This window comes from Taudactylus pleione, unplaced genomic scaffold (genome assembly GCF_031769625.1).
Source record: "Taudactylus pleione unplaced genomic scaffold, aTauple2 ptg000278l, whole genome shotgun sequence".
NCBI lineage: Eukaryota > Metazoa > Chordata > Amphibia > Anura > Myobatrachidae > Taudactylus > Taudactylus pleione.
Genome location: NW_028284680.1, coordinates 2,320,996 through 2,345,468, shown reverse-complemented (window position 1 = coordinate 2,345,468; position 24,473 = coordinate 2,320,996). Strand labels below are relative to the sequence as shown.

The 24,473-nt window shown below is 45.2% G+C and overlaps 2 protein-coding genes across 2 annotated transcripts in view; one reads left to right on the top strand and one right to left on the bottom strand.

The window, feature by feature from the left end:
- NCAPD3 (non-SMC condensin II complex subunit D3) overlaps window positions 1–332 on the bottom strand; it is an 84,798-nt gene extending 84,466 nt beyond the window's left edge. Inside the window, exon 1 of the mRNA XM_088481760.1 lies at window positions 179–332. Coding sequence (XP_088337886.1) covers window positions 179–245 — 67 coding nt within the window. The 5' untranslated portion in view covers window positions 246–332. The remainder of the gene's footprint in view (window positions 1–178) is intronic.
- Window positions 333–636: 304 nt separating this feature from the next.
- VPS26B (VPS26 retromer complex component B) overlaps window positions 637–24,473 on the top strand; it is a 35,643-nt gene continuing 11,806 nt past the window's right edge. The window contains exon 1 of the mRNA XM_088481759.1: window positions 637–959. Within this exon, the coding sequence (XP_088337885.1) occupies window positions 737–959 (223 nt within the window). The 5' untranslated portion in view covers window positions 637–736. The remainder of the gene's footprint in view (window positions 960–24,473) is intronic.

Genomic DNA, 24,473 nt, shown 5'->3' with positions numbered 1-24,473 from the left:
CCACAAGTCATAGCATGACACCCAAACTAACAGCGCATGCTGGGACTTGTAGTTCCCAATTACCTGCTGTCTCTCTCTGTAGAACCACAAGTCCCAGCATAGTTCACTGGCTAGCAGGGCATGCTGGGACCTGTATCCCCTCAGGTTGGGGTAAGACCGCTGATTGAGGGATTCTCACCTCGCCTGAGACTCCGGAGCCCGCACCTGGCGAGGGCCTCCAGTACCGCCGCCTCCTTATCGCACATGCCGGTGCCACTCTCCGGTTCCTACTGATGCTTCTCCGTTACCAGACCGGCGCCAAAGCCGAACACAAACCTGCCAATCAGCGGACGCTCCCGAGAAACGTCACCATGATAACCCCGCCCACAAATTCAGGAAGCGCAGTGCCCGCACCCGCCATAGTGACTAGTGGCAAGACATGCGCATGCGCAGTGGCCGAGCAGCTGCCAGTAACAAATATGGCGGTTATTGATTGGCCCACTGTAGGTGCCATGACGTTAATATGACTGGCACAGAACGGCATGGCGCACGGCGCAAGCGCAGTTGTCCTGCCGTCACGGCGGCCATGTTGGTGCCTGGCGGGCGGGCCGCACTGCGCCTGCGCATGTTCTGCAGCGTTCTCCTGGCCGAGCTCCGCGCCTGCGCAGTGTGTGCGGTACCCAGAGCAGCTGAGATCGGAGAATCGGCGCCGCCTGATCCCGGGCCTGAGGCTCCGCATCCTCCCCTCGCCTCCGCCATGAGCTTCTTCGGGTTCGGGCCAGCCGCGGAGCTGGACATCGCGCTGACCGATGCGGAGAGCCGGCGGCGGGTGGAGCATAAGACCGAGGACGGCAAGAAGGAGAAATATTTCCTCTTCTATGACGGGGAGACCGTGTCCGGCCGGGTCACTGTCAGCCTGCGGAGCCCGGGCAAGCGACTGGAGCACCAGGGCCTGAAGATCGAGTTCATCGGCCAGATCGGTGAGATGGAGTCGGCCGACGGCAAACTAGGGGTGGGGCATGTGCCCCGCGGGGGGCGGGGGGTCATTGCACAGTAAGGCGTCCCCTGGCTTCCCAGCAGCGGTGCCACTACAAGTCACATGAAGCATGACAGAACATGTGATGCACTACAAGTCCCAACAAGCAAGATGCCTAATGGCATATGATGCACTACAAGTCCCAGCAAGTAGTACCTTATAGCATATGATGCACTACAATTTCTAGCAAGCATGATACCTTATTGCATGGGATACACTACATGCCACAGCAAGCATGATACCTTATTGCATGGGATGCACTACAAGTCACAGCATGCATGATACCTTATTGCATGGGATGCACTACAAGTCACAGCATGCATGATACCTTATTGCATGTGATGCACCTGTGAACAGGCTTGTGAGATTGGCCATTTTCTCTGAACACACATATAGTTCACATAGGGTGTGATAATTCCATCCTGTATTGTGTGTGTATATAATTATATATGTGTGTATGCAGCCACCTATACGTTAGTGTGTGTGTAATTATATATGTGTGTGTATGCAGCCACCTATACGTTAGTGTGTGTGTATAATTATATATGTGTGTGTATGCAGCCACCTATACGTTAGTGTGTGTGTGTGTATAATTATATATGTGTGTATGCAGCCACCTATACGTTAGTGTGTGTGTATAATTATATATGTGTGTATGCAGCCACCTATACGTTAGTGTGTGTGTATAATTATATATGTGTGTGTATGCAGCCACCTATACGTTAGTGTGTGTGTATATAATTATATATGTGTGTATGCAGCCACCTATACGTTAGTGTGTGTATAATTATATATGTGTGTGTATGCAGCCACCTATACGTTAGTGTGTGTGTGTGTGTGTATAATTATATATGTGTGTATGCAGCCACCTATACGTTAGTGTGTGTGTGTGTATAATTATATATGTGTGTATGCAGCCACCTATACGTTAGTGTGTGTGTATAATTATATGTGTGTGTGTGTATAATTATATATGTGTGTGTGTATGCAGCCACCTATACGTTAGTGTGTCTATAATTATATATGTGTGTGTATGCAGCCACCTATACGTTAGTGTGTGTGTATAAATATATATGTGTGTGTGTATGCAGCCACCTATACGTTAGTGTGTGTGTATAATTATATATGTGTGTATGCAGCCACCTATACGTTAGTGTGTGTGTGTGTAATTATATATGTGTGTGTGTATGTAGCCACCTATATGTTAGTGTGTGTGTATAATTATATATGTGTGTATGCAGCCACCTATACGTTAGTGTGTGTGTGTGTATAATTATATATGTGTGTATGCAGCCACCTATACGTTAGTGTGTGTGTATAATTATATGTGTGTGTGTGTATAATTATATATGTGTGTGTATGCAGCCACCTATACGTTAGTGTGTGTGTATAATTATATATGTGTGTGTGTATGCAGCCACCTATACGTTAGTGTGTGTGTATAATTATATATGTGTGTGTATGCAGCCACCTATACGTTAGTGTGTGTGTGTATAATTATATATATGTGTGTATGTAGCCACCTATATGTTAGTGTGTGCGTATAATTATATGTGTGTATGCAGCCACCTATATGTTAGTGTGTGTATATAATTATATATGTGTGTGTATGCAGCCACCTATACGTTAGTGTGTGTATAATTATATATGTGTGTATGCAGCCACCTATACGTTAGTGTGTGTGTATAATTATATGTTAGTGTGTGTGTATAATTATATATGTGTGTGTATGCAGCCACCTATACGTTAGTGTGTATATAATTATATATGTGTGTGTATGCAGCCACCTATACGTTAGTGTTAGTGTATATAATTATATATGTGTGTGTGCAGCCACCTATACGTTATTGTGTGTATAATTATATATGTGTGTTTGCAGCCACCTATACGTTAGTGTGTGTATATAATTATATATATATGTGTGTATGCAGCCACCTATACGTTAGTGTGTGTGTATAATTATATATGTGTGTATGCAGCCACCTATACGTTAGTGTGTGTGTGTGTGTGTATAATTATATATGTGTCTATGCAGCCACCTATACGTTAGTGTGTGTGTGTATAATTATATATGTGTCTATGCAGCCACCTATACGTTAGTGTGTGTATAATTATATATGTGTGTATGCAGCCACCTATACGTTAGTGTGTGTGTGTGTAGAATTATATGTGTGTATGCAGCCACCTATATGTTAGTGTGTGTGTGTAATTATATGTGTGTGTATATGCAGCCACCTATACGTTAGTGTGTGTATATAATTATATATGTGTGTATGCAGGCACCTATACGTTAGTGTGTGTATAATTATATATGTGTCTATGCAGGCACCTATATGTTAGTGTGTGTATAATTATATGTGTGTGTATGCAGCCACCTATATGTTAGTGTGTGTATATAATTATATATGTGTGTATGCAGGCACCTATACGTTAGTGTGTATGTATATAATTATATGTGTGTGTATGCAGCCACCTATATGTTAGTGTGTGTATAATTATATGTGTGTGTATGCAGCCACCTATATGTTAGTGTGTGTATATAATTATATATGTGTGTGTATGCAACCACCTATACGTTAGTGTGTGTATATAATTATATTTGTGTGTGTATGCAGCCACCTATATGTTAGTGTGTGTGTATAATTATATGTGTGTGTATGCAGGCACCTATACGTTAGTGTGTGTGTGTATAATTATATGTGTGTATGCAGCCACCTATACGTTAGTGTGTGTGTATAATTATATATGTGTGTGTATGCAGCCACCTATATGTTAGTGTGTGTATAATTATATATGTGTGTATGCAGCCACCTATACGTTAGTGTGTGTGTGTAATTATTTATGTGTGTGTATGCAGCCACCTATACGTTAGTGTGTGTGTATATAATTATATATGTGTGTGTATGCAGCCACCTATACGTTAGTGTGTGTGTGTAATTATTTATGTGTGTGTATGCAGCCACCTATACGTTAGTGTGTGTGTATATAATTATATATGTGTGTATGCAGCCACCTATACGTTAGTGTGTGTATAATTATATATGTGTGTGTATATGCAGCCACCTATACGTTAGTGTGTGTATAATTATATATGTGTGTGTGTATGCAGCCACCTATACGTTGGTGTGTGTGTGTATATATAATTATATATGTGTGTGTATGCAGCCACCTATACGTTAGTGTGTGTATAATTATATATGTGTGTGTGTATGCAGCCACCTATACGTTAGTGTGTGTGTATAATTATATATATGTGTGTATGCAGCCACCTATACGTTAGTGTGTGTGTATAATTATATATGTGTGTATGCAGCCACCTATACGTTAGTGTGTGTGTATAATTATATATGTGTGTGTATGCAGCCACCTATACGTTAGTGTGTGTGTATAATTATATATGTGTGTGTATGCAGCCACCTATACGTTAGTGTGTGTATAATTATATATGTGTGTATGCAGCCACCTATACGTTAGTGTGTGTGTGTATAATTATATGTGTGTGTATGCAGCCACCTATATGTTAGTGTGTGTATATAATTATATATGTGTGTGTATGCAGCCACCTATATGTTAGTGTGTGTATATAATTATATATGTGTGTGTATGCAGCCACCTATACGTTAGTGTGTGTGTATAATTATATATGTGTGTGTATGCAGCCTCCTATACGTTAGTGTGTGTGTATAATTATATATGTGTATATGCAGCCACCTATACGTTAGTGTGTGTGTGTATAATTATATATGTGTGTGTATGCAGCCACCTATACGTTAGTGTGTGTGTGTAATTATTTATGTGTGTGTATGCATTCACCTATACGTTAGTGTGTGTGTATATAATTATATATGTGTGTGTATGCAGCCACCTATACGTTAGTGTGTGTGTATAATTATATATGTGTGTATATGCAGCCACCTATACGTTAGTGTGTGTATAATTATATATGTGTGTGTATGCAGCCACCTATACGTTAGTGTGTGTGTATAATTATATATGTGTGTATGCAGCCACCTATACGTTAGTGTGTGTGTATAATTATATATGTGTGTGTATGCAGCCACCTATACGTTAGTGTGTGTGTATAATTATATATGTGTGTATGCAGCCACCTATACGTTAGTGTGTGTGTATAATTATATATGTGTGTGTATGCAGCCACCTATATGTTAGTGTGTGTGTATAATTATATATGTGTGTATATGCAGCCACCTATACGTTAGTGTGTGTATAATTATATATGTGTGTGTATGCAGCCACCTATACGTTAGTGTGTGTGTATAATTATATATGTGTGTATGCAGCCACCTATACGTTAGTGTGTGTGTATAATTATATATGTGTGTATGCAGCCACCTATACGTTAGTGTGTGTGTATAATTATATATGTGTGTGTATGCAGCCACCTATACGTTAGTGTGTGTGTACAATTATATATGTGTGTGTATGCAGCCACCTATACGTTAGTGTGTGTGTATAATTATATATGTGTATATGCAGCCACCTATACGTTAGTGTGTGTGTGTAATTATATGTGTGTATATGCAGCCACCTATACGTTATTGTGTGTGTGTATATATAATTATGTGTGTGTGTATGCAGCCACCTATATGTTAGTGTGTGTGTATAATTATATATGTGTGTATGCAGCCACCTATACGTTAGTGTGTGTATATAATTATATATGTGTGTGTATGCAGCCACCTATACGTTAGTGTGTGTATAATTATATATGTGTGTGTATGCAGCCACCTATATGTTAGTGTGTGTGTATAATTATATATGTGTGTATGCAGCCACCTATACGTTAGTGTGTGTATGTATATGATTATACGTGTGTGTATGCAGCCACCTTTACGTTAGTGTGTGTATATAATTATGTGTGTATATGCAGCCACCTATACGTTAGTATGTGTGTGTATGCAGCCACCTATACGTTAGTGTGTGTGTATGTATATGATTATATATATGTGTATATGCAGCCACCTGTATGTTAGTGTGTGTATGTATATAATTATATATGTGTGTATGCAGCCACCTATACGTTAGTGTGTGTATAATTATATATGTGTGTGCGTGCAGCCACCTATACGTTAGTGTGTGTGTATAATTATATATGTGTGTGTATGCAGCCACCTATACGTTAGTGTGTGTGTACAATTATATATGTGTGTGTATGCAGCCACCTATACGTTAGTGTGTGTGTATAATTATATATGTGTATATGCAGCCACCTATACGTTAGTGTGTGTGTGTAATTATATGTGTGTATATGCAGCCACCTATACGTTATTGTGTGTGTGTATATATAATTATGTGTGTGTGTATGCAGCCACCTATATGTTAGTGTGTGTGTATAATTATATATGTGTGTATGCAGCCACCTATACGTTAGTGTGTGTATATAATTATATATGTGTGTGTATGCAGCCACCTATACGTTAGTGTGTGTATAATTATATATGTGTGTGTATGCAGCCACCTATACGTTAGTGTGTGTGTATAATTATATATGTGTGTATGCAGCCACCTATATGTTAGTGTGTGTGTGTAATTATATATATATGTGTGTATATGCAGCCACCTATACGTTAGTGTGTGTGTATAATAATATATGTGTGTGTATGCAGCCACCTATACGTTAGTGTGTGTGTGTGTATAATTGTGTGTGTGTGCAGCCACCTATACGTTATTGTGTGTGTATATATAATTATGTGTGTGCCGGTATATAATTATATGTGTGTGTATGCAGCCACCTATACGTTAGTGTGTATGTATAATTATGTGTGTGTGTGTATGTATGCTGCCACCTATATGTTAGTGTGTATGTATAATTATGTGTGTGTGTGTATGCAGCCACCTATATGTTAGTGTGTATGTATAATTATGTGTGTATGTATGTATGTATGTATGCAGACACCTATATGTTAGTGTGTATGTATAATTATGTGTGTGTGTATGTATGTATGCAGCCACCTATATGTTAGTGTGTATGTATAATTATGTATGTATGCAGCCATCCAGACGTTAGTGTGTGTCTGAGTGTAATTTGTTAATCTGGCCAGATGACCGGGCATTTGGTTTTGGGCGTCTGCAGTAGTTCATGGTTATCCCATAGGTTAGAGAGGTGCAGGGAGCCTATCGGTAAGTCCCGCTGCACCTGTGGGCGGCTGAGCTGCACCTGTGGGCGGCTGAGCTGCACCTGTGGGCGGCTGAGCTGCACCTGTGGGCGGCAGAGTGACGGCTCTGGCAGTGAGTCCGGTGGATGTAGAATGCGCCAGTGGGGCTGTCTTACCCATATCATATAATAACGGATTGTAGCGTTTACATACAATGAAATTGAACCTTAAAAAAAAAGAAATAATATAAACAATGATAAATAGTCATCTCACAGAGGGGTCACAAAGAAGAGAAACGCGTTGGTTCTGGGACCTGCATTACTAAGATTAGACTTTTTACCTTTGTTTTATGATTTATTTTTGGTTTAAGTTTAGGTTTGTTTTTATATTGACACATAATTATAACTTATTATATTGCAATTTTTTTTACATCTTTACTGCAAATGTTTTTCTTTAGTGCTACATAAAGCATCTTCTTCTAGTAACATGTAAAGCAGAGGATGAATATTCTGTATGTCGGCTATTAGGAGTACTTGTTCCCGGCCATAACACTGCTTATCGTGTTTATATTCTGTATGTCGGCTATTAGGAGTACTTGTTCCCGGCCATAACACTGCTTATCGTGTTTATATTCTGTATGTCGGCTATTAGGAGTACTTGTTCCCGGACATAACACTGCTTATCGTGTTTATATTCTGTATGTCGGCTATTAGGAGTGCTCGCTCCCGGACATAACACTGCTTATTGTGTTTATATTCTGTATGTCGGCTATTAGGAGTACTTGTTCCCGGACATAACACTGCTTATCGTGTTTATATTCTGTATGTCGGCTATTAGGAGTACTCGCTCCCGGACATAACACTGCTTATCGTGTTTATATTCTGTATGTCGGCTATTAGGAGTGCTCGCTCCCGGACATAACACTGCTTATCGTGTTTATATTCTGTATGTCGGCTATTAGGAGTACTTGTTCCCGGCCATAACACTGCTTATCGTGTTTCTATTCTGTATGTCGGCTATTAGGAGTACTTGTTCCCGGACATAACACTGCTTATCGTGTTTATATTCTGTATGTCGGCTATTAGGAGTGCTCGCTCCCGGACATAACACTGCTTATCGTGTTTATATTCTGTATGTCGGCTATTAGGAGTACTCGCTCCCGGACATAACACTGCTTATCGTGTTTATATTCTGTATGTCGGCTATTAGGAGTACTCGCTCCCGGACATAACACTGCTTATCGTGTTTATATTCTGTATGTCGGCTATTAGGAGTGCTCGCTCCCGGACATAACACTGCTTATCGTGTTTCTATTCTGTATGTCGGCTATTAGGAGTACTTGTTCCCGGACATAACACTGCTTATCGTGTTTATATTCTGTATGTCGGCTATTAGGAGTACTCGCTCCCGGACATAACACTGCTTATCGTGTTTCTATTCTGTATGTCGGCTATTAGGAGTACTTGTTCCCGGACATAACACTGCTTATCGTGTTTATATTCTGTATGTCGGCTATTAGGAGTGCTCGCTCCCGGACATAACACTGCTTATCGTGTTTATATTCTGTATGTCGGCTATTAGGAGTGCTCGCTCCCGGACATAACACTGCTTATCGTGTTTATATTCTGTATGTCGGCTATTAGGAGTACTTGTTCCCGGCCATAACACTGCTTATCGTGTTTCTATTCTGTATGTCGGCTATTAGGAGTACTTGTTCCCGGCCATAACACTGCTTATCGTGTTTCTATTCTGTATGGCGGCTATTATGAGTACTTGTTCCCGGCCATAACACTGCTTATCGTGTTTCTATTCTGTATGTCGGCTATTAGGAGTGCTCGCTCCCGGACATAACACTGCTTATCGTGTTTCTATTCTGTATGTCGGCTATTAGGAGTACTCGCTCCCGGACATAACACTGCTTATCGTGTTTCTATTCTGTATGTCGGCTATTAGGAGTGCTCGCTCCCGGACATAACACTGCTTATCGTGTTTCTATTCTGTATGTCGGCTATTAGGAGTGCTCGCTCCCGGACATAACACTGCTTATCGTGTTTCTATTCTGTATGTCGGCTATTAGGAGTGCTCGCTCCCGGACATAACACTGCTTATCGTGTTTCTATTCTGTATGTCGGCTATTAGGAGTGCTCGCTCCCGGACATAACACTGCTTATCGTGTTTATATTCTTTAAACAAAAAGGAAAGAAAAAGAATGCTCTTTTTGTGGGGCACTCTTTTATCTCATAGTATGTATTAAAATATAACTTTTTAATATATATTAACAATTAAAAACCAATGGTACCTTAGGGAAAATGAAAAAATATGCCCAATAAGTGGGACTTTAACTTAGTACAGACATTTGACACGAACATACATAAAACATATAAATGGTATTATCACCAAAGGGTAGCAAAATATTTTTCAATATAATTAGAAAGTAGGTGTTCTTTATGCAGAGTACTTTCTAAAGATGCCTTAATTGGGAATAGTATAAATGGTATTATCACCAAGAAGTAGCAAAATACTTTTTAGTGTAATTAGAAAGTAGATATTCTCATGCAGGGTACTTTCCAAAGATGCCTTAATTGGCACTTCAAAATTATAAAACAACAACACAGATGTTGCGTCCTCTGTACATAGGGCCTGATTCAGACCCACTCGCAAGCGGCTGTCCGCGCGCAAGTGGGTCGAAGTTGTGCACTGCGCATGCACACGACGGTGGGAGCTCCGTCGTGCGCATGCGCCAGACGCGACGAGCGAAGGACTTTCCTTCGCTCGTTGTGTCTGATCAAAGGGGGCGTGCTGTCGATGTTGATTGACAGCACGCCCCCTTTGGTGGGCGTGCCGGGGGCGTACCTCCCTGACGGGGGCGTTCCCGAGGGAACGCCTACCGTCAGAAGCCGGCCTCACTGACATCACTAGTGATGTCAGTGGGAGTGATTTTGGCTCTGATAGAGCCAAAATCACTCCGGGCCTTGCGGTTGAAAAACTCAACCGCAGGCTCCGGCTCGCAGTCGCGATGGTCAAGACCATCGCGGCCATCAAACTGCACGCTCGTATAGGCTGTGGGTGGTGACCCACAGCTATACGAGCGTCCAGGAGGACGCTCCATAATTATGGAGGGCAGCCCTCATTCAGAGCGTGCGCTCTGCTCAGAGCGTACGGCTCTGAATGAGGGCCATAATTCCAAAAAATGACATATAACCATATAACATGAACATACATAGAACATATAAATGGTTACGTTCACTGAGAAATGACAAATTATTTTACAATATAATTGGAGAATGGAAATTCTCACGCAGGGTATATTCCTTCTCTGTGTTAGTAAATTGTGTATCAGTGATATGTTGCATCCATATGTTATCCCATCTCTAGGGTTAACGTGTAAATAGGATTTCTCATGCAGGGTACATTCTCAAGATGCCTTCTGTACACAATTTCAAAATGATACACGGACATGTGACATGAACATACATAAAACATAAATAGTTTTGGTCACTTAGAAAGTGGCGAAGTATTTTCAATATAGTTGGAGAATACAAATTCTCATGCAGGGTATATTCCTTCCCTATGTTGGTAATTTGTGTATCAGTGATGTATCACATATCTAGGATTAGTCCTGTATATAACATTGGGAATATTATATCATCTGTGTGGGACTCCCACAATTTGTATAACAAAGAAATTCACAAGATTTGAAAAATATTATCTGGGTCATGCTCAGTATTCTATGCCATCCATATAATCTCAGATTTATCACCAATATATATTTTCAATGCCTTTCTTGGTACCTCAGAAAATGTTTTCTCATAGTTTATAGTGGCAACAGAGATGTTGTGTCCTCTGTATACGGTTCCGAAATGGATAAGTAAATCAAATAAGATCAAAATTCATACAACAAAGGTTAAACCTTTGTGTTCGTACAGATAAACAGAACAAAGGGCCTGATTCAGACCCACTCGCGAGCGGCTGTCCGCTCGCAAGTGGGTCAATGTTCTGCACTGAGCATGCACACGACGGAGGGAGCTCCGTCGTGCGCATGCGCCAGACGCGACGAGCGAAGGACTTTCCTTCGCTCGTTGTGTCTGATCAAAGGGGGCGTGCTGTCGATGTTGATTGACAGCACGCCCCCTTTGGTAGGCGTGCCGGGGGCGTGCCTCCCTGACTGGGGCGTTCCTAAGGGAACGCCTACCGTCAGAAGCCGGCCCACTGACATCACTAGTGATGTCAGTGGGAGTGATTTTGGCTCTGATAGAGCCAAAATCACTCCGGGCCTTGCGGTTGAAAAACTCAACCGCAGGCTCCGGCTCGCAGTCGCGATGGTCAAGACCATCGCGGCCATCAAACTGCACGCTCGTATAGGCTGTGGGTGGTGACCCACAGCTATACGAGCGTCCAGGAGGACGCTCCATAATTATGGAGGGCAGCCCTCATTCAGAGCGTGCGCTCTGCTCAGAGCGTACGGCTCTGAATGAGGGCCATAATTCCAAAAAATGACATATAACCATATAACATGAACATACATAGAACATATAAATGGTTACGTTCACTGAGAAATGACAAATTATTTTACAATATAATTGGAGAATGGAAATTCTCACGCAGGGTATATTCCTTCTCTGTGTTAGTAAATTGTGTATCAGTGATATGTTGCATCCATATGTTATCCCATCTCTAGGGTTAACGTGTAAATAGGATTTCTCATGCAGGGTACATTCTCAAGATGCCTTCTGTACACAATTTCAAAATGATACACGGACATGTGACATGAACATACATAAAACATAAATAGTTTTGGTCACTTAGAAAGTGGCGAAGTATTTTCAATATAGTTGGAGAATACAAATTCTCATGCAGGGTATATTCCTTCCCTATGTTGGTAATTTGTGTATCAGTGATGTATCACATATCTAGGATTAGTCCTGTATATAACATTGGGAATATTATATCATCTGTGTGGGACTCCCACAATTTGTATAACAAAGAAATTCACAAGATTTGAAAAATATTATCTGGGTCATGCTCAGTATTCTATGCCATCCATATAATCTCAGATTTATCACCAATATATATTTTCAATGCCTTTCTTGGTACCTCAGAAAATGTTTTCTCATAGTTTATAGTGGCAACAGAGATGTTGTGTCCTCTGTATACGGTTCCGAAATGGATAAGTAAATCAAATAAGATCAAAATTCATACAACAAAGGTTAAACCTTTGTGTTCGTACAGATAAACAGAACAAAGGGCCTGATTCAGACCCACTCGCGAGCGGCTGTCCGCTCGCAAGTGGGTCAATGTTCTGCACTGAGCATGCACACGACGGAGGGAGCTCCGTCGTGCGCATGCGCCAGACGCGACGAGCGAAGGACTTTCCTTCGCTCGTTGTGTCTGATCAAAGGGGGCGTGCTGTCGATGTTGATTGACAGCACGCCCCCTTTGGTAGGCGTGCCGGGGGCGTGCCTCCCTGACTGGGGCGTTCCTAAGGGAACGCCTACCGTCAGAAGCCGGCCCACTGACATCACTAGTGATGTCAGTGGGAGTGATTTTGGCTCTGATAGAGCCAAAATCACTCCGGGCCTTGCGGTTGAAAACCTCAACCGCAGGCTCCGGCTCGCAGTTTCGATGGCCATCAAACTGCACGCTCGTATAGGCTGTGGGTGGTGACCCACAGCTATACGAGCGTCCAGGAGGATGCTCCATAGTTATGGAGGACGGCCCTCATTCAGAGCGTGCGCTCTGCTCAGAGCGTACGGCTCTGAATGAGGGCCTAAGCCTCTTGTGTGTGTAGATTTGTAGTAATAATCCACATTCAGACATATATCACAGAGAGAAACACACATGAGAACAGCACTCATATAACAAAGGTTACTCCTTCAATCATGAGCCTTATGTGTGTTATGTATACATGAGCATGGAAAAGATATTAAACATCTTGTGTGTATGGTATATAATTGTACTCCACGTTCAAATACTGCGGCACAGAGAGAAACCCAATACGGGCTATCAGTATATACGGAGTCCCACCTGGGGAGGATACATATTACCTCATAGATGATCAGTGATCAGTGAGAAAGGAAGTGGAAGTTAGCGTGTGCACCCGCCGAGGTAATCCAACCATCACCGCTGCATTGCTTGTGGAGATCGGGACGCGCGTTTCGCCTGTTTAAGCTTGGTCACCTGTACTTGTTCCCGGACATAACATTGCTTATCGTGTTTATATTCTGTATGTCGGTTATTAGGAGTGCTCGCTCCCGGCCATAACACTGCTTATCGTGTTTCTATGTGAGGATTTGCTATCGTGTCCCTTGGTCTATGAGTAGGAGATTACTCCAGGTGACAGCGCTGTTCTCTATGTGATGTAAATAATTATTTTATCTCAGTATAACTAAGCCCGGTGATCATACATCTAGCTGCAGTAGGGAGCCCCTCTTACTCTCCCCAGAGGCTTCCTGTCTAAAACCAATACCCTCATTTGTCGCCTACCAGAAATCCCTTTTATTAATCCTACTATACCCGTGAGTGTGAGGGGCGCGTGCGTCCAGCCCCGACACCGACTGACGGTCTGGGGACAGGCACGATGTGGACCTTGTTGCTCATGAATAAGACTCACCTGTCCCACATCTAAATCATTCGGCACATGTTACACCTGCCTCCCCCCCCCCCCATGGTGTACCCAAGTGCGCAGTTACCTGCTCTATCTTACTCTGTTCCCAAATCTGAGCCAGGCCCTTAGGTATCTGGGAGGCTGCTTAGTCTTCAGTATCCTTCTAGCCCCCCAAATGTGCTCATTAGCCAGTACAGGTGGTACTTCCATAACTCTAGTTACCGTCGTGGGAAACCATTTGGTTGCATGGCGGTACATTGTCACCTGTTCTGTACCATCACGGTACGTGTAACCTAGACCCCCCGGCTGTCACATCGCCGGATATGAGGATGATACAGAAAGTAGCACCGCGGGGGATCATTGTCACCTGTCCTGTACCATCACAGTACGTGTAACCTAGACCCCCCCGTCTGTCACATCACCGGATATGAGGATGATACAGAAAGTAGCACCGCGGGGGATCATTGTTACCTGTCCTGTACCGTGACAGTACATGTAACCTAGAACCACCGTCTGTCACATCACCGGATATGAGGATGATACAGAAAGTAGCACCGCAGGGGATCATTGTCACCTGTTCTGTACCGTCACGGTACGTGTAACCTAGACCCACCGTCTGTGACATCGCCGGATATGAGGATGATACAGAAAGTAGCACCGCGGGGGATCATTGTCACCTGTTCTGTACCGTCACAGTACGTGTAACCTAGACCCCCCGGCTGTCACATCGCCGGATATGAGGATGATGCAGAAAGTAGCACCGCGGGGGATCATTGTCACCTGTTCTGTACCGTCACAATACGTGTAACCTAGACCCGGCCGTCACATAGCCGGATATGAGGATGATACAGAAAGTAGCACCGCGGGGGATCATTGTCACCTGTCCTGTACCGTGACAGTACATGTAACCTAGAACCACCGTCTGTCACATCACCGGATATGAGGATGATACAGAAAGTAGCACCGCAGGGGATCATTGTCACCTGTTCTGTACCGTCACGGTACGTGTAACCTAGACCCACCGTCTGTGACATCGCCGGATATGAGGATGATACAGAAAGTAGCACCGCGGGGGATCATTGTCACCTGTTCTGTACCGTCACAGTACGTGTAACCTAGACCCCCCGGCTGTCACATCGCCGGATATGAGGATGATGCAGAAAGTAGCACCGCGGGGGATCATTGTCACCTGTTCTGTACCGTCACAATACGTGTAACCTAGACCCGGCCGTCACATAGCCGGATATGAGGATGATACAGAAAGTAGCACCGCGGGGGATCATTGTCACCTGTTCTGTAACGTCACAGTACGTGTAACCTAGAACCACCGGCTGTCACATCGCCGGATATGAGGATGATACAGAAAGTAGCACCGTGGGGGATCATTGTCACCTGTCCTGTACCGTCACAGTACGTGTAACCTAGACCCGGCTGTCACATCGCCGGATATGAGGATGATACAGAAAGTAGCACCGCAGGGGATCATTGTCACCTGTCCTGTACCGTCACAGTACGTGTAACCTAGACCCCCGGCTGTCACATCGCCGGATATGAGGATGATACAGAAAGTAGCACCGCGGGGGATCATTGTCACCTGTCCTGTACCGTCACGGTACATGTAACCTAGACCCGGCTGTCACATCGCCGGATATGAGGATGATACAGAAAGTAGCACCGCAGGGGGATCATTGTCTCCTGTTCTGTACCGTCACGGTACGTGTAACCTAGACCCACCGTCTGTGACATCGCCGGATATGAGGATGATACAGAAAGTAGCACCGCAGGGGGATCATTGTCACCTGTTCTGTACAGTCACGGTACGTGTAACCTAGACCTCCCATCTGTCACATCGCCGGATATGAGGACGATACAGAAAGTAGCACCGCGGGGGATCATTGTCCACCTGTTCTGTACAGTCACAATACGTGTAACCTAGACCCCCCGGCTGTCACATCGCCGGATATGAGGATGATACAGAAAGTAGCACCGCGGGGGATCATTGTTACCTGTTCTGTACCGTCACAATACGTGTAACCTAGACCCCCTGGCTGTCACATCGCCGGATATGAGGATGATACAGAAAGTAGCACCGCGGGGGATCATTGTCACCTGTTCTGTACCGTCACAGTACGTGTAACCTAGACCCCCCGGCTGTCACATCGCCGGATATGAGGATGATACAGAAAGTAGCACCGCGGGGGATCATTGTCACCTGTTCTGTACCGTCACAGTACGTGTAACCTAGACCCCCCGGCTGTCACATCGCCGGATATGAGGATGATACAGAAAGTAGCACCGCGGGGGATCATTGTCACCTGTTCTGTACCGTCACAGTACGTGTAACCTAGACCCCCCGGCTGTCACATCGCCGGATATGAGGATGATACAGAAAGTAGCACCGCGGGTGATCATTGTCACCTGTTCTGTACCGTCACGGTACGTGTAACCTAGACCCCCCGGCTGTCACATCGCCGGATATGAGGACGATACAGAAAGTAGCACCGCGGGGGATCATTGTCACCTGTTCTGTACCATCACAGTACGTGTAACCTAGACCCGGCTGTCACATCGCCGGATATGAGGACGATACAGAAAGTAGCACCGCGGGGGATCATTGTCACCTGTTCTGTATCGTCACAGTACGTGTAACCTAGACCCGGCTGTCACATCGCCGGATATGAGGATGATACAGAAAGTAGCACCGCGGGGGATCATTGTCACCTGTTCTGTACCGTCACAGTACGTGTAACCTAGACCCGGCTGTCACATCGCCGGATATGAGGATGATACAGAAAGTAGCACCGCAGGGGATCATTGTCACCTGTTCTGTACCGTCACAGTACGTGTAACCTAGACCCAGCTGTCACATCGCCGGATATGAGGATGATACAGAAAGTAGCACCGCGGGGGATCATTGTCACCTGTCCTGTACCGTCACGGTACATGTAACCTAGACCCGGCTGTCACATCGCCGGATATGAGGATGATACAGAAAGTAGCACCGCGGGGGATCATTGTCACCTGTTCTGTACAATGTTCTGTACCGTCACGGTACGTGTAACCTAGACCCACCGTCTGTGACATCGCCGGATATGAGGATGATACAGAAAGTAGCACCGCGGGGGATCATTGTCACCTGTTCTGTACAGTCACAGTACGTGTAACCTAGACCCCCCGGCTGTCACATCGCTGGGTATGAGGATGATACTGAAAGTAGCACCGTGGGGGATCATTGTCACCTGTTCTGTACCGTCACAGTACATGTAACCTAGACCCCCGTCTGTCACATCGCCGGATATGAGGATGATACAGAAAGTAGCACCGCGGGGGATCATTGTCACCTGTTCTGTACCGTCACAGTACGTGTAACCTAGACCCCCCGGCTGTCACATCGCCGGATATGAGGATGATACAGAAAGTAGCACCGCGGGGGATCATTGTCACCTGTCCTGTACCGTCACGGTACATGTAACCTAAACCCGGCTGTCACATCGCCAGATATGAGGATGATACAGAAAGTAGCACTGCAGGGGGATCATTGTCACCTGTTCTGTACAATGTTCTGTACCGTCACGGTACGTGTAACCTAGACCCGTCTGTCACATCACCGGATATGAGGATGATACAGAAAGTAGCACCGCGGGGGATCATTGTCACCTGTCCTGTACAGTCACAGTACGTGTAACCTAGACCCCCCGGCTGTCACATCGCCGGATATGAGGATGATACAGAAAGTAGCACCGCGGGGGATCATTGTCACCTGTTCTGTACAGTCTCAGTACATGTAACCTAGACCCCCCGGCTGTCACATCGCCGGATATGAGGATGATACAGAAAGTAGCACCGCGGGGGATCATTGTCACCTGTTCTGTACCGTCACAGTACGTGTAACCTAGACCCCCCGGCTGTCACATCGCCGGATATGAGGATGATACAGAAAGTAGCACCGCGGGGGATCATTGTCACCTGTTCTGTACCGTCACAGTACGTGTAACCTAGACCCCCCGGCTGTCACATCGCCGGATATGAGGATGATACAGAAAGTAGCACCGCGGGTGATCATTGTCACCTGTTCTGTACCGTCACGGTACGTGTAACCTAGACCCCCCGGCTGTCACATCGCCGGATATGAGGACGATACAGAAAGTAGCACCGCGGGGGATCATTGTCACCTGTTCTGTACCATCACAGTACGTGTAACCTAGACCCGGCTGTCACATCGCCGGATATGAGGACGATACAGAAAGTAGCACCGCGGGGGATCATTGTCACCTGTTCTGTATCGTCACAGTACGTGTAACCTAGACCCGGCTGTCACATCGCCGGATATGAGGATGATACAGAAAGTAGCACCGCGGGGGATCATTGTCACCTGTTCTGTACCGTCACAGTACGTGTAACCTAGACCCGGCTGTCACATCGCCGGATATGAGGATGATACAGAAAGTAGCACCGCAGGGGATCATTGTCACCTGTTCTGTACCGTCACAGTACGTGTAACCTAGACCCAGCTGTCACATCGCCGGATATGAGGATGATACAGAAAGTAGCACCGCGGGGGATCATTGTCACCTGTCCTGTACCGTCACGGTACATGTAACCTAGACCCGGCTGTCACATCGCCGGATATGAGGATGATACAGAAAGTAGCACCGCGGGGGATCATTGTCACCTGTTCTGTACAATGTTCTGTACCGTCACGGTACGTGTAACCTAGACCCACCGTCTGTGACATCGCCGGATATGAGGATGATACAGAAAGTAGCACCGCGGGGGATCATTGTCACCTGTTCTGTACAGTCACAGTACGTGTAACCTAGACCCCCCGGCTGTCACATCGCTGGGTATGAGGATGATACTGAAAGTAGCACCGTGGGGGATCATTGTCACCTGTTCTGTACCGTCACAGTACATGTAACCTAGACCCCCGTCTGTCACATCGCCGGATATGAGGATGATACAGAAAGTAGCACCGCGGGGGATCATTGTCACCTGTTCTGTACCGTCACAGTACGTGTAACCTAGACCCCCCGGCTGTCACATCGCCGGATATGAGGATGATACAGAAAGTAGCACCGCGGGGGATCATTGTCACCTGTCCTGTACCGTCACGGTACATGTAACCTAAACCCGGCTGTCACATCGCCAGATATGAGGATGATACAGAAAGTAGCACTGCAGGGGGATCATTGTCACCTGTTCTGTACAATGTTCTGTACCGTCACGGTACGTGTAACCTAGACCCGTCTGTCACATCACCGGATATGAGGATGATACAGAAAGTAGCACCGCGGGGGATCATTGTCACCTGTCCTGTACAGTCACAGTACGTGTAACCTAGACCCCCCGGCTGTCACATCGCCGGATATGAGGATGATACAGAAAGTAGCACCGCGGGGGATCATTGTCACCTGTTCTGTACAGTCTCAGTACATGTAACCTAGACCCCCCCCCCCCGTCTGTCACATCGCCGGATATGAGGATGATACAGAAAGTAGCACCGCAGGGGATCATTGTCTATATTATGTGACTCACTTCTCATCTCATCTTCCTACCAGTAACTTAGCTCATTATACTGAGCAAGCTGCCTGCCTCAGTCCCTACATTGCCAATAACTAGTGCGTATCACTGCTATGGGGTCTTGCTGGCGTCTCCACCTCTGTTACTGTGCGAGATGTAATTGGGCGTTCTGTATGGCTGAGTCACGCTGCCTCCCAGGGGTATCCAGCGAGCTGTACAGTAACCAGAGAGTTACACAGAAATGTCAGAAGCTGCCCAGAATAAGCCTTAATTATGTATTTTAAGCCTTTTCTGCAAACCGTGTGGTGAACTCTGAGTAATTGTTTCTAGCAGTGGGAATTAGAAAGTCCTCTCCATGAAGGAGAATCTGACACCGGTCACGGCAGCTTATGTGGGCGACTGAACGAATGTCGTGAGATTGCCGCCTATCCGCGCTTGGCGCAGGCTCTTTCTGTCAGGCCTGAGCTGCCTGTCTATGTGTGACTTGTAGTTATGGCGGATGCTGGCGACGCGCAGAATATTGCCGGTGGTTTCTTGCACGTCAGTACTTGTCCCCCATTGTTTCCAAGAGCTCAGATCCGCAGAACAGAGCGGTGGGGGGTGGTATGTTTTGTCGAAATTCATCATGTTGATTGGCGTAATGTTGACATTGCCCACGTTGATATTCATCGTGTCTACAGCGAGGAAATGTCGACATTAGAATGTCAACAAAAAGTCCCTGGTGGTCTAGTGGTAACTTACATGGTACGGCGGCTCCGGCGGTGACGTCCTAATGACTTACGCGGATCTTGCGCAACTTTCAGCATGGGTATTGCTAAATTGCTAATCCTAACCATTAACCCTCCCCCTGGTGCCTAACCCTCCCCTCCCACAGCCTAATGTAACCCTTCCCATAGTGTCTAACCCTCACCATCCCCTAGTGCCTAACCTTCCCCCTGGTGCCTAATCCTAACCCTCCCCTCCCACAGCCTAATGTAACCCCTCCCCTAGTGTCTAACCCTCACCATCCCCTGGTGCCTAATCCTAACCTTCCCCCTGGTGCCTAATCCTAACCCTCCCCTCCCACAGCCTAATGTAACCCCTCCCCTAGTGTCTAACCCTCACCATCCCCTGGTGCCTAATCCTAACCTTCCCCCTGGTGCCTAACCCTCCCCTCCCACAGCCTAATGTAACCCCTCCCCTAGTGTCTAACCCTCACCATCCCCTAGTGCTTAACCTTCCCCCTGGTGCCTTACCCTCCCCTCCCACAGCCTAATGTAACCCTTCCCCTAGTGCAGGGTTCCCAACCACGGTCCACAAGGCACACTAACAGTCCAGGTTTTAAGGATAGCTATAGTTGAGCACAGGTGACTTAATTAGTACCTCAGTTATTTTGATTTATCCATCTGTGCTTAAGCATGGATGTCGCTAGCCCTCCCCTCTGGTGGCCTGAGGCTGGCCCTCCCCTCTGGTAGCCTGAGGCTGGCCCTCCCCTCTGGTAGCCTGAGGCTGGCCCTCCCCTCTGGTGGCCTGAGGCTGGCCCTCCCCTCTGGTGGCCTGAGGCTGGCCCTCCCCTCTGGTGGCCTGAGGCTGGCCCTCCCCTCTGGTGGCCTGAGGCTGGCCCTCCCCTCTGGTGGCCTGAGGCTGGCCCTCCCCTCTGGTGGCCTGAGGCTGGCCCTCCCCTCTGGTGCTGCCGCCGCGTGTAGACATCTTGTACACTTTATTGGCGTATATGTATCACTTTATGGCTGTGACATCATTATTGGCGTATATGTATCACTTTATGGCTGTGACATCATTATTGGCGTATATGTATCACTTTATGGCTGTGACATCATTATTGGCGTAAATGTATCACTTTATGGCTGTGACATCATTATTGGCGTATATGTATCACTTTATGGCTGTGACATCATTATTGGCGTATATGTATCACTTTATGGCTGTGACATCATTATTGGCGTATATGTATCACTTTATGGCTGTGACATCATTATTGGCGTATATGTATCACTTTATGGCTGTGACATCATTATTGGCGTATATGTATCACTTTATGGCTGTGACATCATTATTGGCGTATATGTATCACTTTATGGCTGTGACATCATTATTGGCGTATATGTATCACTTTATGGCTGTGACATCATTATTGGCGTATATGTATCACTTTATGGCTGTGACATCATTATTGGCGTATATGTATCACTTTATGGCTGTGACATCATTATTGGCGTATATGTATCACTTTATAGCTGTGACATCATTATTGGCGTATATGTATCACTTTATGGCTGTGACATCATTATTGGCGTATATGTATCACTTTATGGCTGTGACATCATTATTGGCGTATATGTATCACTTTATGGCTGTGACATCATTATTGGCGTATATGTATCACTTTATGGCTGTGACATCATTATTGGCGTATATGTATCACTTTATGGCTGTGACATCATTTTCTTTACAGACTTCGGTGCAACTTGGAGAAATAAAACAATTCCCGGGGTCACATTTCATAGACACAAAGGTCGTGATGTTGAGCTGAACTTACGCCAGAGATTTGCGCGTGCACAGAAAGGGGCTGCGAGCGTATGCACTTATCCGTATTTCTGCCGCTGGTGACTGTAGAGGCGATACGGGAGAGGTAAGCGATGGGCTAGCGTAAGCGGAGTACTCTAGGGCTCACGTAATCGTGGCACAGAGACACCCGCATGCCTGTCCACGCCGTGTGATTGGTGGCACTGACGAGTCACCAGCATTAGCGTGATTGGGCGAATGCCCCACTGCCGCTGATTAGTGCTACCCCCGTTTCTAGTGCGTATGTTACCCCTGTATCTGATGTATTACAGACCTAATGGCCAATGTGCACTTAGAGGTAAGTATGCGATGCATGCCAGACGTAACACCGAGCGCCTACGCTTCCTGCGCACACCTGCGTGCGTCATGCCATAGTTGCCGTCTGACACGTGCACTAAATTGCGGCTTTTGCAGTGAGTACATTTCACCTCTGCGGTTTGGGGCACAATGGCGGATAACTCCCCATCAGCCCCAATAAGACTGATCACCGTGTACCTGTTACCCAGCGAGCCGCCTGCAATGGCGTCATTCTGAATTCTGTAGTCTGACATTGGGTGTTTGATGCACAGTAGTGAAGGAACCAGGAACATTAAATGTTATTTCTCTGCATAATTTCTCGTAGAACAAGCCCTCAGTGGGGGGGTGGGAGTGGCGGGGGTCTCTGTACACAGAGACCGTGCTGGAGGAACTCTCCCCTACATCAGAGGAGACGGGAAGCCAACTGTTGTGAATGTCAGTGTGCGGCGTTGGCTTGTTCCTGGGGGTGTATGACGGATATAACGCTGCTGGGTCGCTAAGCCCACACGGGGGGCATTTATACTCAAAGTATCGGGGCCAAAAATCACCTACAGAAAAGTAACTGCGTATAGAATGAGACGTGGACCCGTTCCCGAGTATCTCCTGTAATACATGAGGACAAGTCACCTTGTATCCAGTAGGGATGGGACATCGCAACAAAACATTGGAAGTACTGATGTTTTTTACATTGAATCCAAAACATTATTTCGATATAAACATTGGTTCTCTGGAACCGATGTTTACCGATGTTTCTGTTTTTTTAATGCAAAGTCTGTACTTAAACATAAAATAGGCTAATAAACATTTCAAATAATTGGTTTACTATGTTTATCTACATGGAGGCAAACAGAGAACATAAATGGTGCACACATACACACACAAATGGTACCTACAACTGTGTGCATCAGATAATACATTCCCTCATGCAACCTGATACCAAATGTGTGCATCAGATAATACATTCCCTCATGCAACCTGATACCAAATGTGTGCATCAGATAATACATTCCCTCATGCAACCTGATACCAAATGTGTGCAACAGATAATACATTCCCTCATGTGTCCTGATACTAAATGTGTGCATCAGATAATACATTCCCTCATGTTACCTGATACCAAACGTGTGCAACAGATAATACATTCCCTCATGTTACCTGATACCAAACGTGTGCAACAGATAATACATTCCCTCATGTTACCTGATACCAAATGTGTGCATCAGATAATACATTCCCTCATGTTACCTGATACCAAACGTGTGCAACAGATAATACATTCCCTCATGTTACCTGATACCAAACGTGTGCAACAGATAATACATTCCCTCATGTTACCTGATACCAAATGTGTGCAACAGATAATACATTCCCTCATGTCACCTGATACCAAATGTGTGCATCAGATAATACATTCCCTCATGCAACCTGATACCAAACTTGTGCATCAGATAATACATTCCCTCATGTGTCCTGATACCAAATGTGTGCAACAGATAATACATTCCCTCGTGTCCTGATACTAAATGTGTGCAACAGATAATACATTCCCTCATGTCACCTGATACCAAATGTGTGCATCAGATAATACATTCCCTCATGTCACCTGATACCAAATGTGTGCATCAGATAATACATTCCCTCATGCCACCTGATACCTACAAATGTGTGCATCAGATAATACATTCCCCTATGTCACCTGATACCAAATGTGTGCATCAGATAATACATTCCCTCCTGGAACTGTGTGCAGGTGGGAGCCTGCAATGCCCGCTTCCCATTAATGTAACATCAGCTGATGTGTATGTGAGCTACATTCCCTCATGTGTCCCCATACCAAACGTGTGCAACAGATAATACATTCCCTCATGTTACCTGATACCAAATGTGTGCATCAGATAATACATTCCCTCATGTGTCCTGATACTAAATGTGTGCATCAGATAATACATTCCCTCATGTTACCTGATACCAAATGTGTGCATCAGATAATACATTCCCTCATGTGTCCTGATACTAAATGTGTGCATCAGATAATACATTCCCTCATGTTACCTGATACCAAACGTGTGCATCAGATAATACATTCCCTCATGTTACCTGATACCAAATGTGTGCATCAGATAATACATTCCATTATGTGTCCTGATACTAAATGTGTGCATCAGATAATACATTCCCTCATGTCACCTTATACCAAATGTGTGCAACAGATAATACATTCCCTCATGTTACCTGATACCAAACGTGTGCAACAGATAATACATTCCCTCGTGTCCTGATACTAAATGTGTGCAACAGATAATACATTCCCTCATGTCCCCTGATACCAAATGTGTGCATCAGATAATACATTCCCTCA